Genomic DNA, 20860 nt, shown 5'->3' on the forward strand with positions numbered 1-20860 from the left:
TCCATCTTCGAAGAAGGAACGTCTATTACACAATCTTGATGTAGTTCGTACTTTAAAGTTCTATTTACAAGCAACTAAGGATTTCAGACAAACATCTTCCTTGTTTGTTATCTATTCTGGTAAGAGGAGAGGTCAGAAAGCGACTGCTACTTCTCTTTCCTTTTGGCTGAAAAGCATCATCCGTTTGGCCTATGAGACTGCTGGCCAGCAGCCTCCTGAAAGAATTGCTGCTCATTCTACCAGAGCAGTGGCTTCCACATGGGCTTTCAAAAATGAGGCTTCTGTTGAACAGATTTGTAAGGCAGCGACTTGGTCTTCACTGCATACTTTTGCCAAATTTTACAAATTCGATACTTTTGCTTCTTCGGAGGCTATTTTTGGGAGAAAGGTTTTGCAAGCAGTGGTGCCTTCCGTTTAAGGTACCTGTCTTTTTCCCTCCCTTCATCCGTGTCCTAAAGCTTTGGTATTGGTATCCCACAAGTAAAGGATGAATCCGTGGACTGGATACACCTTGCAAGAGAAAACAGAATTTATGCTTACCTGATAAATTACTTTCTCTTGCGGTGTATCCAGTCCACGGCCCGCCCTGGCATTTAAGTCAGGTATAACATTTTTTGTTTAAACTACAGTCACCACTGCACCCTATGGTTTCTCCTTTTTCTTCCTAACCTTTGGTCGAATGACTGGGGGGTGGAGCTAGAGGGGGAGCTATATGGACAGCTTTGCTGTGTGCTCTCTTTGCTACTTCCTGTAGGGAATGAGAATATCCCACAAGTAAAGGATGAATCCGTGGACTGGATACACCGCAAGAGAAAGTAATTTATCAGGTAAGCATAAATTCTGTTTTTATAGGTGATGTGGTTTCGGCAGACACTGCTGAGAGACAAAATTTGCTTCTACTTAGTGCTGTCCTTGAAAACTGCTATCAAGCAAAGAAGGTCTAATTAAAATGACTGTATCTTAATAGCTCAACTTTTTTTTACAAACCAGTAGATTATGCTGTTTTGGTGGTTTGTGTCCATGAATGGCAAAAAAAAACGTTTCTTTTCCCCCCAATTTTTATTCTTCTAAATATGGTGTTATGTGATACAGTCACTTAAAGCACAACCTTTTTCATTTAAATATTTCACAAATTACTGACAATCGGCTAGATTACGAGTTTTGCGGTTAAGGCTCTTTTTCACTACCGCTGGTATTACGATTCTTGCAGGTTTAGGGGCACCGCACACTTTTTGGCCGTAACACAACGTAATTACAGCAGCTTTCAAAAAGTCCTTTTTCAATGGGACTTTCTTTGCGCCAGTATTACGAGTCTGCCTGGGAGGCCAAAAAGTGAGCGGTACACCCTATACCGCCAAGATCGATACTATAAACTGAAAGTCAGTAGTTATGAGTTTTACGCTACAAAGCTGTAACATAAAACTCATAACTAAAGTGCTAAAAAGTACACTAACACCCATAAACTACCTATTAACCCCTAAACCGAGGCCCTCCCGCATCACAAACACTAAAATAAAATTATTAACCCCTAATCTGCCACTCCCAACATCGCCGCTACTAGAATAAAAATATTAACCCCTAAACCGCCATAATCCCGCATCACAAACACTAGTTAAATATTATTAACCCCTAATCTGCCGCCCCTAACATCGCCGCCGCCACCTACCTACATTTATTAAGCCATAATCTTCTGCCACCAACATCGCCGCCACTATACTAAAGTTATTAACCCCTAAACCTAACCATAACACCCACTAACTTTAATGTGATTAAAATAAATTTAAATAAAACCTACTATTAATAACTAAATAATTCCTATTTAAAACTAAATACTTACCTGTAAAATAAACCCTAAGCTAGCTACAATATAACTAATAGTTACATTGCAGCTAGCTTAGGTTTTATTTTTATTTCAAAGGCAAGTTTGTATTTATTTTAACTAGGTAGACTAGTTAGTACATAGTTATTAACTATTTACTAACTACCTAGCAAAAATAAATACAAAGTTACCTGTAAAATAAAACCTAACCTGAGTTACACTAACATCTAACCTTATACTACAATTAAATAAATTACATTTATTAAATACAATTAACTAAATTACAAAAAAGAAACAAACACTAAATTACACAAAATAAAAAAGAAATGATCAGATATTTAAACTAATTACACCTAATCTAATAGCCCTATCAAAATAAAAAGCCCCACCAAAATAAAAAAAAACCTAGCCTAAACTAAACTACTAAACTAAAAGGGCCTTTTGCGGGGCATTGCCCCAAAGAAATCAGCTCTTTTACCTGTAAAAAAAAATAATACAAACAACCACACAACCAACCCCCTAAATAAAATCCTAACTAAAAAAACCTAAGCTCCCAATTGCCCTGAAAAGGGCATTTGGATGGGCATTGCCCTTTTTCCGCCTAAAACCCTAATCTAAAAATAAAACCCACCCAATAAACCCCTAAAAAAGCCTAACACTAACCCCCAAAGATCCACTTACAATTTTTGAGGACCCGACATCCATCCTCAATGAAGCCGGCAGAAGTCCTCAACGAAGTCTTCATCCAACCGGGCAGAAGTCTTCATCCAGACGGCATCTTCTATCTTCATCCATCTGGCGTGGAGTGTGTCCATCTTCAAGACATCCGGCGCGGAGCATCCTCTTCAATCGATGTCTTCTTCCGAATTAGGTTTTCCTTTAAATGACGCCATCAAAGATGGCATCCCTTAGATTCCGATTGGCTGATCGATTTCTATCAGCCAATCAAAATTAAGGTTGAAAAAATCCTACTGTCTGTTGCAATCAGCCAATAGGATTGAGCTTCAATCCTATTGGCTGATCCAATCAGGCAATAGGATTGAGCTTGCATTCTATTGGCTGTTCCAATCAGCCAATAGAATGCAAGATCCTTAACAGTCAGCTGCCTCGACCAGCCCAGATATCACATTTCTCCACTAATTTGAAGATACTGGTCCATAGCGAGTTCATTATAAACATTTATTATTAACAATTATCTTTATAAACTCATGTGCATAATATCTGACTTATTACCTCATCTTATATTTTATATTGTGTGATTTGAATAATCTCTTTGTTTATTATTGTATGTGTGTACCATACACCAGTGACCACATAATACAATTCTAACATTAGTAAATACTCCTATCACTCTAGTGATATATATTAGAATAGCCACATTTAGAGGTATTTAACATTGTTGGTGATACAAGTGCGCCCCTATACAATCTAGCAATTTATTTAGATTTATTTTTAATTACATTAAAGTTAGTGGGTGTTATGGTTAGACTTAGGGTTAGGTTTAGGGGTTAATAAATTTAGTATAGTGGCGGCGACGTTGAGGGCGGCAGATTAGGGCTTAATAAGTGTAGGTAGGTTGCGGCGACATTGGGGGCGGGAGATTAGGGCTTAATAACATTATGTAGGTGTCGGCGATGTTGGGGGCAGCAGATTAGGGGTTAATAAGTATAATGTAGGTGTTGGTGAGGTTGGGGGCGGCAGATTAGGGGTTAATAAGTATAATGTAGGTGTCGGCGATGTCGGGGGCGGCAGATTAGGGGTTAATACGTGTAAGATTAGGGGTGTTTAGACTCGGGTTTATGTTAGGGTGTTAGGTATAAACGTACATTTTCTTTTCCCATAGGAATCAATGGGGCTGCGTTACTCAGCTTTGCGCTCCTTTTTTTTGCAGGTGTTAGACTTTTTTTCAGCCAGCTCTCCCCATTGATGTCTATGGGGAAATCGTGCACGAGCACATTAAACCAGCTCACCGCAGATTTCAGCAGCGCTGAGGTGCGGTATGGATCTCAATTTTGCTCTACACTCACTTTTTGCCTGCTAACGCCGGGTTTTTGTAAACCTGTAATACCAGCGCTGTAGGTAAGTGAGCAGTGACAATAACTTGCAAGTTATTACCGAACAGCTCTTACCGCAAAACTCGTAAACTAGCCGACTTAATTTTGTGTGCATATCTTTAAAAACATATTTGTGTGACATGATGTAAATGCACCTATAAACTTTCTTTTTTGAAAAAAATAAAGTTTTTTTTATTTATTTAAAGGGACAGTCTACATAAGAATTTGTATTGTTTTAAAAGATAGATAATCCCTGTATTACCCATTCTCTAGTTTTGCATAACCAACACAGTTATATTAATATACTTTTTACCTTTGTGATTACCTTGTATCTAAGCCTCTGCAAACTGCCCTCTTATTTCTGTTCTTTGACAGACTTGCATTTTAGCCAATCGGTGCTGACTCCTAGGTAACGCCACGTGCATGAGCACAGTGTTATCTATATGACACACATGAACTGCTACCCTCTAATGGTGAAAAACTCAAAATGCATTCAGATAATTCAAGGTCTAAGAAATTAGCATATGAACCTCCTAGGTTTAGCTTTCAACTAAGAATACCAAGAGAACAAAGTTGGCGATAAAAGTAAATTTGAAAGTTGTTCAAAATTACATGCACTAACTGAATCATGAAAATGTAATTTGGAGTAAACTGTCCCTTTAAGCAACCTCATTGCACACTATTTCTTTTTGTGTGGATTGGATAATAAACCTGTTTGTGTGCAAGCAGGCTTTAGTAAAAAAAATAAAAAAAAATTGCTATCATTATATATGTAGTTTCTGCATACTAAAAACTGTAATGTCTTCAGGTATCCACTTGTTCCATGTTACCATTTCCTGAAGCTGCAGTAAGCATAGATAAAATAATGACCACTCCAAAGCAGCTTGTTATTTTATTGACTTCAAATGGTGTTTTGTATGCTTGTAATATTTTTTTCTGTAAAATGATTGGGCTCATTTTCCCTACTAATGTATGTCATTGGCAAAACAAAGAATGTCTCTTTAAGAGAGAGTCTGGTTATTTATTAGGCAATACAGAAATATGTCTGTCTCAGTAGCAAAAGCCTCTTTAGTGATATTCAAATGAAAATAAAACGTTTTTCTTTGTTTGAGGCAGATTAGATAACCTAATATTTCATCCGGACAAACTGAAGGTGCTTGGTATTTTGGATTGGGAGTTGTCTACACTTGGAGATCCAATCTCAGATGTGGCCTATAACTGTGTCCCCCATTACCTCCCATTGGACCTTCCAATTCAAAAAGGTATGGATGCCTGAAATAGACTAGACAATTGGAAGTAAAAACCCTAGAATTATCTATATTTAATGCAATACAGATACATAAACAGTCATATATGTAAACATGAACCCAAACTTTTTGTTTTTAATTATAAACCTTTATCCTACTGTATATAGTATTTTTTATCTTTCTCTTTGCACAAAAAAATAATCAAAATTTATATTGTATAATCTTATGTAAAAAGTCTCACTTCAACTCTACTCTAAATCTCTGATGAATGGTAGTTAAGTTGACATCTAGAAGAGTATTAGACACTTCTTCTGAAATGTAGATTCTTATTCTGTCTTGGTAGTAGGAATACAGAGATATGGGATGGAATGGAAGGACGGAAATGTTCTTATATGAAATAAAGAATCCTGCTGTCTTATCAAACTGCTGTAGCCTGTATCCTATTGATATGTCAGCTTGTAGGAAGACTGGATAGATCCAAAGAACCAAGTTATTTTTGATTATCCCAAATTAATCTATGTACAAGTACTCTAATTTACTTTCTAATATATCTACTGCTGACTCTTCAGGGGCTTCTGAATTTAAAATAAATGGATTAACCCATTCCTAAAAACCTGCACATTTTGTAATTATAGGACAATAATGAGAATTTGTTAATACAAGTTTGTTTCATTTTGTTCTAGGCTTGAAAGGCTATGACTTGTCTGAGCTGGGAATTCCTACAGCAGAGGAATATATTGATCAGTACTGTAAGAATATGAGAATTCCTAAGATTGAAAACTTCTATTTTTATATGGCGTTCTCCTTTTTCAGATTCGCAGCCATACTACAAGGGGTGTACAAGCGTTCACTCACAGGTACTAATCTACATACCTCTTTTATGTATTTTTGTTTTGTTTTGTTTTTTTCTTTAAAAAGTAGATTTCACAAAAACAATGGTGAAATCGGGGATTATTAGGCTGACTTGAAGCGAGTATAAATATTATCACTTAGTCTACCTTTTTTTTAAATTTTATTTGGTATCAATAAACTTGTATGTTTTTTGTATCTTTGTTTTTTTTTTTAGCTTTGCCCACTTCGAATACAGCCATTCTTCCTTTTAAATCAGGGATATCCATTTATCACATAAGCCCCCTTATTTATTTTACATTGTTTAATCCAAGTCATCTTTTTAATCTCTCTCTCTCTCTCTCTCTCTTTCTCTTTCTCTTTCTCTCTCTCTTCTCTCTTTCTCTCTTCTCTCTCCTCTCTCTCTCTCTCTCTCTCTCTCTCTCTCTCGCAGTGTGCCCGTTTATCCATAGGTTAAACATTCCTGTGATAAAGAGCAACAAATATTGATTAAATCTACATTCAGGATTTGGATAATTCTACTTTGTAATTTGTAGCTCCATATACACTTAACTTACCATTATTACTACGTGATTATCTTTTAAACTTTATAGAACTAGTTTACCGTTGGATGGATTTTAATATCCTTTGAATAATGTGGTAAACCCCTACTGATTTATTTTGTAATGTTGTAGGACAGGCTAGTTCAGCTAATGCAGAAGCCGGCGGAAAGCTTGCAGAGTATTTTGCTGAAATAGCTTGGGACTTTGCGACAAAGGAAGGATTTCGAGTTTTCAATTCTCTCCCTGGAGATAATTCTAAAACTGCGACAAGAAAGTACAGCACTTGGAATAGAACAATTCCTCTAAACCAGTCCAGTAACAGATCATTTGGATCTAAAGCTGTCTGTTCTTCAAGAGGAGTCCTAATTATTTCTCCGGATGGACTTTCCACAGAAGTCCAGGATGTGTACTATAAACTTAAAGAATTTATAGAAGTTCATATTTATCCTGTCGAGCAAGAACTTAGAAACTACCAAGTATCTGAGAAGAGATGGACACATCATCCACTTACAGAGAAGCTTAAGGTATATCCATAACCTTATTATATATAGTTTAATTGTAGTTGATAACATGTTCACACAAGTTATATAAAGGGAGTGCTACACTCAGGTGTTTCCTAGTATCAGGAAATATTTTGTTGACTTACAGAAAGTTCCACAAGCATTGAAGAGGTTTTGGAAACATCAGTAAAAACGTCAGATTTCTTGATTTACTTAGTTAAAATGAAAAACTAGTGTAAGCATATTTACAATATTACACTAGGTAAAAAAAAAAATTGGATTGCTTTGCCAAGTTGCAGTATCTACATTGCAGCTGATTCTTTAATCTGTTTTTTCTCCAACTCTCCCTTTTTATCTTCAACAGGAGAAGGCACAATCACAGGGGTTGTGGAACCTTTTCTTACCTCTGGAAAGTGATCCTGAGGGTAGATATGGTGCCAAGCTTACAAATATGGAATATGCCCATCTCTGTGAGTTAATGGGGACATCACTCTTTGCACCAGAGGTATAGCATGCAACATGGTAGTTATATTTAACTTTGATATTTGTCTTTTCATATATTAAAAGTTGTCTTTTAAAATATTGTCTTTGAAATGGTGGTAATTGTGTATTAAATATTTTCAGATATTTAATTGCTCAGCTCCAGATACAGGAAACATGGAAGTGCTAGTCCGCTATGGAACTGAAGAGCAGAAAGAGCGTTGGCTGAAGCCATTGCTAGATGGAAAGATCAGATCTTGCTTTGCCATGACTGAGCCAAAGGTACTTTTTTAAATATTATAAACTATAGATAAATAGTTTATTTATAAAAGGGACATGGAAGTCTATAATATGCAATGCAAAGTGTTGTTGTTGTTTTTGTTTACAAAGATTACCCACTGATTAACACCACATGCTTACAAGTCATACTATTCTCAGCATTAAAGAGACAGTAAATTTAAAAAATAATGTGCAGAATTATATAACATTATCTTAGCGGCAGCTTTTAAAAGCTTTCAGAGATTTTTGCTATCAAAGTTGTACTTACCTGGTCTCCTCTCCAGGCTCTTCTGATCGGGTCTTGGTTTTTAAAAGCGTTTTCGCGGGCGTGCTGTCTAAACACAGCACGCACAATCGAGCCATTGAACTGAATGTAGTGCAGAATTATCTAACATTATTTTATAAGTTTACTGTCCCTTTAAGAAAAGCTAATACAAGTAGAAAATCCTTTATCCAAACTGTTTGGGACTGCAAAAAGGTTTGGATTTTGGAATATTTGCATCTAAAATGGAACAAGCCAAAAAAATACAAAAAAATTAAAATTACTCCTCTACCGTCTACACAGAACTGTTTTTCAGATGGCAGCGCAGTCTTTCACAAGGAGCTTCCCAAACCTCTTTTTCCCACCTCAGGTCTCAGTAGAAAACCTCAGAAGAAAAGGCAAACAATAGTGCAATATAGCATAGCAAACAGCCTGCACTAAAAGGAACATACTCACAGGGTTACTTGAAGAAATTGAAGATTTTATTCAGAAAACACCTGAAGCATTGATAACAATAATTTCCAGCTTTAATAGAATCCAATACAAAATCTCAAAATATGAGTAAAAAAGCTTAACCGGTTTCAGCAGACACAGCTGCCTTTTTCAAGAGCAGTTAAAATCACTATGAAAAGAGCTATTATTATTATTATTAGATTTTATTAAAGCTAGAAATACTAAATTTTATGTAAAACGCCCATTATAAACCTGACTAGTCCTAAAGCCTGTGTACATGGGCTATTTTCTGCAGTGCAGCGGTCCCATGACTTTGTTTCTATTTGCTTTAAAGGGACAGTACACTGTAAAATTGTTTTTCCATAAATGTATTTTAAATTACTTGTTATACCAACTGCAGAGTATAAAATATTTGAGAAATTGCATTTTCGGGTTTATTTGTGTATCTGAAGTAGCTGGTTTTGTGCTTTGAATTCACAGCCTATTACAATGGGTTGAGCTTCAGGTAATATCAGATCTCATTATGTTATCACTTTGTGTACACACACTTGCTTCCTTATCTTATATTTGTCTGGAACACCAAAGCTCAATACATAGAGAGAACAATGGAAAATTATCATTTTATTACTTAACTATCATGTCCCCCACTGAGGGTGTAATCTCTTCTGCTGGCTGTGTTTACTTAGGCTTGTCAATAGCGTATACGCCAGTATCAAAACTTTCAGTATAGGTTGGGAAACCACAAGCTAAATCAGCTATTTCAAATGCTGAAATAGGAGTAAAGGAGCCACTTGCAACTAATTTAATACACTCTAGCAGGTAAAAAGGATCATTGGGAATAATTTAAAGGGGAGAACGTTTTTGGGTGAACTGTCCTTTTAAGTTTTACTCTGGCCTCTAAATATCAGTTAGTATCTCCCTTACTATAAAAGGGTTTCGAAAAGGTGTTGTGGAACTACCTTTTCTTAAACCTAGAACACTTCGGCTTTTCTGGAAATATCCTCCAGACTATTAAAAGCATATATAGGGATCTGGTAGCAGCTGTTATAATTAATGGTAGAGTTGCCCCAACCTTTTCCCTACTCAGAGGTACCAGGCAGGGATGCCCATTTTCCCCTCACCTATTCGACCTTGCAATAGAGCCCCTTGTTCAAGCTATAAGAGAGGAAACAGAAGGATTGTGGATTGGTGCTTCCACTGTATATTTGTCTTCTTTTTTTTTTTACGCAGAAGACATGATCCTCTTTCTCTCAGATCCACAGTCCAATCTCCCACAGTTAATGACACTTATTAAGAGGTTTGGTTCTATTTCAGGCTACCACTTAAACAATGACAAATCTGAGCTGATCTGGTTAGAACAGGGAGGTTCTGAATACACCTTTTGGATTTGATTTTAAAATAGTCAAACATGAGTTTAAATACTTAGGAATTAAATTGTCCCTCAACCCTAAACATTGGTATGCCTTTAACTACACCCCACTCCTTAAAAAAAGTTGTAGATCAATTAGAACACTGGAAAAGTTTGCCTCTTTCACTTTCTGGCCGTATAAACCTAATTAAGATGATTACTTTCCCAAAGTTATTGTATGTGTTCCAAATGTTGCCAATTAAGTTTGAAAAAAAGTAAATAAGATCACTTAACACTAAAATCCTTGACTTTGTTTGGGCAGGAAAAAAACACTGCATAGGCTCCCAGCAACTCTCAAGCTCAGTATTGCATGGAGGCTTTGGTCTCCCTAATCTTTTGCTTTACAACTGGGCAGCCCTCTCAAAATACGTACTAGATTGGTAAAGTCAACAATACTATTTTACTTTTAAAACTCTGCAAGAAGAACAAATTATACCTTACTCATTACCAGTATTACCTCACTTAGCTCCACAACAAATTCAACGTAATATAGGCGATATACTCCCAATAACTAGACCACTGAAAGCCTGGAGCTCAATATGTAGATGGCTTAAAATTCCTCAAACCCGCACTAAATACCTATCATTTCAAGGGAATCCTAATTTTGTTGCTGGCATTACTACTTCAATATAAAGTTGTTGTTTTTTTATAAGGAATTGTATTTGGTTTTAAAATTAAAGTTAAATTTGGGGACACGCAGGACCCCTGCTATCAAGACATTGATACATCATAAGTAAATTGCAAGGATTTGTGGTGAAAATAATTCACCTAGGTTGAACCCTGATGTGGGCTCTAGATATGAGGGTGCGGGAGGTGCGGCGTATACATTAAATTTAGTGTTTCAAAAAGCCAGATTACGAGTTTTGTCGGTAAAGACTTGCGGTGCTAACAAGCCTTTTTTTTCCAGCGCTCACTTTAAACAACGCTGGTATTACAAGTTTTCTGAATGGCTGCGTTAGCCTCAGAAAAGTGAGCGTTGAGCAAATTTAGCTCCACTTCTCCACTGTAATACCAGCGTTGCTTACGGTAGCGGTAAGCTGGCTAAAACGTGCTTGTGCACGATTTCCCCATAGGAAACAATGGGGCTGAGCTGGCTGAAAAAAAAACTAACACCTGCAAAAAAACAGCGTCCAGCTTCTAACGCAACCCTATTTTTTCCTATGGGGAAATAAAAAATATGTCTGCACCTAACACCCTAACATGAACCCTGAGTCTAAACACCCCTAATCTTACACTTATTAACCCCTAATCCGCCGCTCCTGACATCGTCGCCACCTACATTATACTTATGAACCCCTAATCTGCTGCCCCCAACATCGCCGACACCTACATTATAGTTATTAACCCCTAATCTGCTGCCCCCAACGTCGCCGCAACCTAACTACACTTATTAACCCCTAATCTGCCGACCGGACATCGTCGCCACTTTAATAAAACCGCCACACTCCCGCCTGGCAAACACTAGTTAATTTTTATTAACCTCTAATCTGCCTGCCCTAACATCGCCGACACCTACTTACATTTATTAACCCCTAATCTGCCACCCCCAACGTCGCTGCTACTATAATAAAGTTATTAACCCCTAAACCTAAGCCTAACCCTAACACCCCCCTAATTTAAATATAATTTAAATACATCCAAATAAAATAACTACAATTAAATACATTATTCCTATTTAAAGCTAAATACTTACCTGTAAAATAAACCATAAGATAGCGACAATATAACTAATAGTTACATTGTAGCTATCTTATGATTTATTTTTATTTTACAGGCAAGTTTGTATTTATTTTAACTAGGTAGAATAGCTATTAAAGAGTAATTAACTATTTAATAACTACCTAGCTAAAATAAGTACAAAATTACCTTTAAAATAAATCCTAACCTAAGTTACAATTAAAGTTACAATTACACCTAACACTATACTATCATTAAATAAATTACCTAAACTACCTACAATTAATTACAATTAAATACAGGTAGCCCTCAGTTTACGCCGGGGTTAGGTTCCAGAAGGAATGGTTGTAAATCGAAACCGTTGTAAATTGAAACCCAGTTTATATTCAATGGGAAGTGAGGGAGTTAGGTTCCAGGCCTCACTCAAAATTGTCATAAAAACACCTAATACATTCTTTTTAAAGCTTTGAAATGAAGACTTTAAATGCGAAACAGCATTATAAACCTAATAATATAGGTTGTATCATCATCAAACTAAGTTTAATGAACAAAAACATTTGCTAACAGCACCTACTAAAATAATCACACAAACACAGACTGTATCATCATCAATCTAAGTTTAATGAACAAAAACAAAATAATCACACAACAGACTGTATCATCATCAAACTAAGTTTAATGAACAAAAACAAAATAATCACACAACAGACTGTATCATCATCAAACTAAGTTTAATGTAGAAAAACGATTTTTCTCCAACATATGTGTGTCCGGTCCACGGCGTCATCCTTACTTGTGGGATATTCTCTTCCCCAACAGGAAATGGCAAAGAGCCCAGCAAAGCTGGTCACATGATCCCTCCTAGGCTCCGCCTTCCCCAGTCATTCTCTTTGCCGTTGTACAGGCAACATCTCCACGGAGATGGCTTAGAGTTTTTTGGTGTTTAACTGTAGTTTTTATTATTCAATCAAGAGTTTGTTATTTTAAAATAGTGCTGGTATGTACTATTTACTCTGAAACAGAAAGGTGATGAAGATTTCTGTTTGTAAGAGGAAAATGATTTTAGCAACCGTTACTAAAATCGATGGCTGTTTCCACACAGGACTGTTGAGAGGAATTAACTTCAGTTGGGGGAAACAGTGAGCAGACTTTTGCTGCTTGAGGTATGACACATTTCTAACAAGACGATGTAATGCTGGAAGCTGTCATTTTCCCTATGGGATCCGGTAAGCCATTTTTATTACATAAGAAAAAAAGGGCTTCACAAGGGCTTTTAAGACTGTAGACATTTTCTGGGCTAAAACGATTGATATATAAACATATTTTATACTTCATAGCTTTGAGGAATTATTTTATTCTTGGGAATTATGTAAAATAACCGGCAGGCACTGTATTGGACACCTTATCCTCTAGGGGCTTTCCCTAATCATAGGCAGAGCCTCATTTTCGCGCCTCTATTGCGCACTTGTTTTTAGGAAGCATGACATGCAGATGCATGTGTGAGGAGCTCTGATACACAGAAAAGACTTTCTGAAGGCGTCATTTGGTATCGTATTCCCCTTTGGGCTTGGTTGGGTCTCAGCAAAGCAGATACCAGGGACTGTAAAGGGGTTAAATATAAAAACGGCTCCGGTTCCGTTATTTTAAGAGTTAAAGCTTTCAAATTTGGTGTGCAATACTTTTAAGGCTTTAAGACACTGTGGTGAAATTTTGGTGAATTTTGAACAATTCCTTCATACTTTTTCACATTTGCAGTAATAAAGTGTGTTCAGTTTAAAATTTAAAGTGACAGTAACGGTTTTATTTTAAAACGTTTTTTGTACTTTGTTATCAAGTTTATGCCTGTTTAACATGTCTGAACTACCAGATAGACTGTGTTCTGTATGTGGGGAAGCCAAGGTTCCTTCTCATTTAAATAGATGTGATTTATGTGACACAAAATTTAGAGAAAATGATGCCCAAGATGATTCCTCAAGTGAGGGGAGTAAGCATGGTACTGCATCATCCCCTCCTTCGTCTACACCAGTCTTGCCCACACAGGAGGCCCCTAGTACATCTAGTGCGCCAATACTCCTTACTATGCAACAATTAACGGCTGTAATGGATAATTCTATCAAAAACATTTAAACATTTTAGCCAAAATGCCCACTTATCAGCGAAAGCGCGACTGCTCTGTTTTAGAAAATACTGAAGAGCATGAGGACGCTGATGATATTGGTTCTGAAATGCCCCTACACCAGTCTGAGGGGGCCAGGGAGGTTTTGTCTGAGGGAGAAATTTCAGATTCAGGGAAAATTTCTCAACAAGCTGAACCTGATGTGATTACATTTAAATTTAAATTGGAACATCTCCGCGCCCTGCTTAAGGAGGTGTTATCTACTCTGGATGATTGTGAGAATTTGGTCATTCCAGAGAAATTATGTAAAATGGACAAGTTCCTAGAGGTCCCGGGGCCCCCCGAAGCTTTTCCTATACCCAAGCGGGTGGCGGACATTGTAAATAAAGAATGGGAAAGGCCCGGCATACCTTTCGTCCCTCCCCCTATATTTAAGAAATTGTTTCCTATGGTCGACCCCAGAAAGGACTTATGGCAGACAGTCCCCAAGGTCGAGGGGGCGGTTTCTACTCTAAACAAACGCACCACTATACCCATAGAAGATAGTTGTGCTTTCAAAGATCCTATGGATAAAAAATTAGAGGGTTTGCTTAAAAAGATGTTTGTTCAGCAAGGTTACCTTCTACAACCAATTTCATGCATTGTTCCTGTCACTACAGCAGCGTGTTTCTGGTTCGATGAACTAGAAAAGGCGCTCAATAAAGATTCTTCTTATGAGGAGATTTTGGACAGAATTCATGCTCTCAAATTGGCTAACTCTTTCACCCTAGACGCCACTTTGCAATTGGCTAGATTAGCGGCGAAAAATTCTGGGTTTGCTATTGTGGCGCGCAGAGCGCTTTGGCTAAAATCTTGGTCAGCGGATGCGTCTTCCAAGAACAAATTGCTTAACATTCCTTTCAAGGGGAAAACGCTGTTTGGCCCTGACTTGAAAGAGATTATTTCTGATATCACTGGGGGCAAGGGCCACGCCCTTCCTCAGGATAGGTCTTTCAAGGCCAAAAATAAACCTAATTTTCGTCCCTTTCGCAGAAACGGACCAGCCCCAAGTGCTACGTCCTCTAAGCAAGAGGGTAATACTTCTCAAGCCAAGCCAGCCTGGAGGCCAATGCAAGGCTGGAACAAAGGAAAGCAGGCCAAGAAACCTGCCACTGCTACCAAGACAGCATGAGATGTTGGCCCCCGATCCGGGACCGGATCTGGTGGGGGGCAGACTCTCTCTCTTCGCTCAGGCTTGGGCAAGAGATGTTCTGGATCCTTGGGCGCTAGAAATAGTCTCCCAAGGTTATCTTCTGGAATTCAAGGGGCTTCCCCCAAGGGGGAGGTTCCACAGGTCTCAATTGTCTTCAGACCACATCAAAAAACAGGCATTCTTACATTGTGTAGAAGACCTGTTAAAAATGGGAGTGATTCATCCTGTTCCATTAGGAGAACAAGGGATGGGGTTCTACTCCAATCTGTTCGTAGTTCCCAAAAAAGAGGGAACATTCAGACCAATCTTAGATCTCAAGATCCTAAACAAGTTTCTCAAGGTTCCATCGTTCAAAATGGAAACCATTCGAACAATTCTTCCTTCCATCCAGGAAGGTCAATTCATGACCACGGTGGATTTAAAGGATGCGTATCTACATATTCCTATCCACAAGGAACATCATCGGTTCCTAAGGTTCGCATTCCTGGACAAGCATTACCAGTTTGTGGCACTTCCGTTCGGATTAGCCACTGCTCCAAGAATTTTCACAAAGGTACTAGGGTCCCTTCTAGCGGTGCTAAGACCAAGGGGCATTGCATTAGTACCTTACTTGGACGACATTCTGATTCAAGCGTCGTCCCTTCCACAAGCAAAGGCTCACACGGACATTGTCCTGGCCTTTCTCAGATCTCACGGGTGGAAAGTGAACGTAGAAAAAAGTTCTCTATCTCCGTCAACAAGGGTTCCCTTCTTGGGAACAATAATAGACTCCTTAGAAATGAGGATTTTTCTGACAAAGGCCAGAAAATCAAAACTTCTAAACTCTTGTCAAGTACTTCATTCTGTTCCTCTTCCTTCCATAGCGCAGTGCATGGAAGTAATAGGTTTGATGGTAGCGGCAATGGACATAGTTCCTTTTGCGCGAATTCATCTAAGACCATTACAACTGTGCATGCTCAGTCAGTGGAATGGGGATTATACAGACTTGTCTCCGACGATACAAGTAGATCAGAGGACCAGAGATTCACTCCGTTGGTGGCTGTCCCTGGACAACCTGTCACAGGGGATGAGCTTCCGCAGACCAGAGTGGGTCATTGTCACGACCGACGCCAGTCTGGTGGGCTGGGGCGCGGTCTGGGGACCCCTGAAAGCTCAGGGTCTTTGGTCTCGGGAAGAATCTCTTCTCCCGATAAATATTCTGGAACTGAGAGCGATAGCCAATGCTCTCAAGGCTTGGCCTCAGCTAGCAAAGGCCAAATTCATACGGTTTCAATCAGACAACATGACGACTGTTGCATACATCAACCATCAGGGGGGAACAAGGAGTTCCCTGGCGATGGAAGAAGTGACCAAAATCATTCAATGGGCGGAGACTCACTCCTGCCACTTGTCTGCAATCCACATCCCAGGAGTGGAAAATTGGGAAGCGGATTTTCTGAGTCGTCAGACATTTCATCCGGGGGAGTGGGAACTCCATCCGGAAATCTTTGCCCAAATTACTCAGTTGTGGGGCATTCCAGACATGGATCTGATGGCCTCTCGTCAGAACTTCAAGGTTCCTTGCTACGGGTCCAGATCCAGGGATCCCAAGGCGACTCTAGTAGATGCACTAGTAGCACCTTGGACCTTCAAACTAGCTTATGTATTCCCGCCGTTTCCTCTCATCCCCAGGCTGGTAGCCAGGATCAATCAGGAGAGGGCATCGGTGATCTTGATAGCTCCTGCGTGGCCACGCAGGACTTGGTATGCAGACCTGGTGAATATGTCATCGGCTTCACCATGGAAGCTACCTTTGAGACGGGACCTTCTTGTTCAAGGTCCGTTCGAACATCCGAATCTGGTCTCACTCCAACTGACTGCCTGGAGATTGAACGCTTGATCTTATCAAAGCGAGGGTTCTCAGATTCTGTCATTGATACTCTTGTTCAGGCCAGAAAGCCTGTAACTAGAAAAATCTACCACAAAATATGGAAAAAATATATCTGTTGGTGTGAATCTAAAGGATTCCCTTGGGACAAGATAAAAATTCCTAGGATTCTATCCTTTCTTCAAGAAGGTTTGGAGAAAGGATTATCTGCAAGTTCTTTGAAGGGACAGATTTCTGCCTTATCTGTGTTACTTCACAAAAAGCTGGCAGCTGTGCCAGATGTTCAAGCCTTTGTTCAGGCTCTGGTTAGAATCAAGCCTGTTTACAAACCTTTGACTCCTCCTTGGAGTCTCAATTTAGTTCTTTCAGTTCTTCAGGGGGTTCCGTTTGAACCCTTACATTCCGTTGATATTAAGTTATTATCTTGGAAAGTTTTGTTTTTGGTTGCAATTTCTTCTGCTAGAAGAGTTTCAGAATTATCTGCTCTGCAGTGTTCTCCTCCTTATCTGGTGTTCCATGCAGATAAGGTGGTTTTGCGTACTAAACCTGGTTTTCTTCCGAAAGTTGTTTCTAACAAAAACATTAACCAGGAGATAGTCGTGCCTTCTTTGTGTCCGAATCCAGTTTCAAAGAAGGAACGTTTGTTGCACAATTTGGATGTTGTTCGTGCTTTAAAATTCTATTTAGATGCTACAAAGGATTTTAGACAAACATCTTCCTTGTTTGTTGTTTATTCTGGTAAAAGGAGAGGTCAAAAAGCAACTTCTACCTCTCTCTCCTTTTGGCTTAAAAGCATCATCAGATTGACTTACGAGACTGCCGGACGGCAGCCTCCTGAAAGAATCACAGCCCATTCCACTAGGGCTGTGGCTTCCACATGGGCCTTCAAGAACGAGGCTTCTGTTGATCAGATATGTAAGGCAGCGACTTGGTCTTCACTGCACACTTTTACTAAATTTTACAAATTTGATACTTTTGTTTCTTCTGAGGCTATTTTTGGGAGAAAGGTTTTGCAAGCCGTGGTGCCTTCCATCTAGGTGACCTGATTTGCTCCCTCCCTTCATCCGTGTCCTAAAGCTTTGGTATTGGTTCCCACAAGTAAGGATGACGCCGTGGGCCGGACACACCTATGTTGGAGAAAACAGAATTTATGTTTACCTGATAAATTACTTTCTCCAACGGTGTGTCCGTTCCACGGCCCGCCCTGGTTTTTTAATCAGGTCTGATAATTTATTTTCTTTAACTACAGTCACCACGGTATCATATGATTTCTCCTATGCAAATATTCCTCCTTTACGTCGGTCGAATGACTGGGGAAGGCGGAGCCTAGGAGGGATCATGTGACCAGCTTTGCTGGGCTCTTTGCCATTTCCTGTTGGGGAAGAGAATATCCCACAAGTAAGGATGACGCCGTGGACCGGACACACCGTTGGAGAAAGTAATTTATCAGGTAAACATAAATTCTGTTTTTACTGTTGCATTTTTCTGCAGATAAGGGAAGTGGCTGCTAGATCTTGTTCCTTTAAAAATGGCTCCATTTCTCAGATCTGGTTATACACTGATTAGCAACACAGAAAGTCAGCGCACCCAGCACAAAAGGGAGACACAGGCAACAGGAACATGTAGAAATGTGATTTATTGCAATGTTAACAAATTCACATTACAAAGCTTATCGAAGTGTAATGGCTGGCAGTACCAGTCAAGGGAAAAACAGGTCAGACGCGTTTCCTAATGCATGAAGCACAAAATCCTCAGTGACTCCTGTCCTCGCACCAGCTGAAGAGTGAGTACTACGTCAGCACGTTACTACGTGCCATTGGAGGAAGGATTCACTAGGTGAAGGCCACTGCAGTTCTTTGGATCAATCGGCAGCCGTGTTTGAGCGCTCCCTGACACAAGTTTGGATTATACACTGATTAGCCTGAATGTGTTTAATCACACAACAGACTGTATCATCATCAAACTAAGTTTAATGAACAAAAACGTTTTTTTACTTGCCTTTTTCTGCAGCTAAGGGAAGTGGCTGCTAGATCTTGTTCCTTTAAAAACGGCTCTATTTCTCAGATCTGGTTATACACTGATTAGCCTGCCTGTGTTTAATCACACAACAGACTGTATCATCATCAAACTAAGTTTAATGAACAAAAATGTTTTTTACTTGACTTTTTCTGCAAACAGTTCTCTGCATTGAGTCTGCAGCTAAGGGAAGTGGCTGCTAGATCTTGTTCCTTTGAAAGCTGATCCATTGATCACGTCTGGCTTGCTTTTCTTTGCATGTGTTTGCTGCAACACAAGCGGACAGCTCCACCTACTGGCTATTTTAATGTATGCATGTGCTAATGCTTTCAATAGCAGTCAATGCTTTTCAATAGCAGTCACATGACTGAAAAAAAGGGCGTTATTCTGAAACGGCGCAACTTAAACCGTCGTAAACCGAGGGCCACCTGTACAATAAACTAAATTAGGAAAACAAACAAACACTAAATTACAAAGAAATTTTTTTTACAGAAAATAAAAAAAATTACCAGAAGTTTATACCAATTACACCTAATCTAAGCCCCCTAATAAAATGAAAAAGCCCCCCAAAATAATAAAATTCCCTACCCTACACTAAATTACAAATAGCCCTTAAAAGGGCCTTTTGCGGGACATTGCCCCAAAGTAATCAGCTCTTTTACCAGCCCTTAAAAGGGCTTTTTGCAGGGCATTGCCCCAAAGTAATCAGCTCTTTTACCTGTAAAAAAAAGAAATACAATACCCCCCCCCAACATTACAACCCAACTTGAGCCGTCAGCACCCACAGAAGAGCTGTCTATATAGCTCCTCCCCTAATTGCCACCTCCCAGTCATTCTCTTGCAGCTCTCGACAAGTGAAGTAGCTAGAGAGATGTGGTGCATTAATGTAGTTTTACTTCAATCAAAAGTTTGTTATTTTCAAATAGTACCGGAGTTGTACTATTTTAGCCTCAGGCAGAAAGTTGAAGAAGAGTCTGCCTGTGGTCTTTGATGATCTTAGCAGGTTGTAACTAAGATCCATTGCTGTTCTCACACATAACTGAAGAGATGGGTAACTTCAGCTGGGGGAATAGCGTGCAGGGTCCCCTGCTCTGAGGTATGTGCCGTTTTAAATTTTTCTAGAGAAATTATATGCTAGAAAATTATACAAAGATCAAACAGAGAGAATGTATTCACAACATACACTACTGTTGTGAAAAAGCAAGGGATAAAAAAAGGCACACAGAATTTTGGTAAATACTTAAATTTATTAATTCCTATTTAGATCCCAAACCACACTTATGTGGATCACAAAAAATGACAAAGTCAATCATGTTTTGAAAGTGAGCATTTTTTAACTAAAACAGCAGAATTCAAAAACTAAATGCTACTAAATGCCATAAACCTCTAAGCATACGTATGCTAATAAACTAGGGGTGCAGCCTAACCTACTATCTATGACACAGACATATATCTATAACATAGGCAGGTAACATATAGTAAGCAAAAAACGTAAGTAAATTAGCATTGCGGTTACAAGTGAAAACATAAAAAAGACATTTTCATTTAATCCTAAATACATCAGAATAAATGACCGGCAAATGTCTTAGTGTAGCATCTGAGATACAGACAATGGTGATTGCTGCTGGAAATACAAGTTCAGTTATTTTACTTAGCTGCTGTATGTGGATCCATTATTCCAAAACAGAGAGGATGCTGCATTCAGAGCGTGTGATGTCACTTGCAGCCTAAGGTGTGGTTGTAAACCTGCTGGCAATAGGTTCAGTTGCAGGGGGTGTGTCCCAAAGGCCGAGAATCCGTCCACTGGATTGGTCAGTTGCTCAGGTGAAAGAAACCAGGCTTCCACCGATGTTGTGTAGCTAAGCACATAAGTACATACCAGGATGCACCTTGTACTCCGGAAAATAGGTTGGAACAGCCACCCACGAGAGCCAAAGGATTTCTCAGTAAAAGGGATCTCTAATTTTATAACCCCTTCAGATAGATTTTGCACGTTCAGTCCAGCGCAAATAAAGAAACCACAGTCTCCAATACTTAGCCGCTTTTCAAGCACACACGCTCTTTCTCAGCATGTAATGTCAGCATGAAGTCAGTTCCAG

At 39.0% G+C, this 20860-nt stretch overlaps 1 protein-coding gene across 2 annotated transcripts in view; it reads left to right on the forward strand.

The window, feature by feature from the left end:
* The window catches only part of ACAD10 (acyl-CoA dehydrogenase family member 10), a 392348-nt gene that overhangs the window by 220788 nt on the left and 150700 nt on the right, over positions 1–20860 (forward strand). For both annotated transcript variants that reach the window (XM_053701717.1, XM_053701716.1), the window contains exons 11-15: positions 4990–5135; positions 5804–5977; positions 6644–7035; positions 7376–7516; positions 7636–7773. In XM_053701717.1, coding sequence (XP_053557692.1) covers positions 4990–5135; positions 5804–5977; positions 6644–7035; positions 7376–7516; positions 7636–7773 — 991 coding nt within the window. The remainder of the gene's footprint in view (positions 1–4989; positions 5136–5803; positions 5978–6643; positions 7036–7375; positions 7517–7635; positions 7774–20860) is intronic.

This window comes from Bombina bombina, chromosome 2 (genome assembly GCF_027579735.1).
Source record: "Bombina bombina isolate aBomBom1 chromosome 2, aBomBom1.pri, whole genome shotgun sequence".
NCBI lineage: Eukaryota > Metazoa > Chordata > Amphibia > Anura > Bombinatoridae > Bombina > Bombina bombina.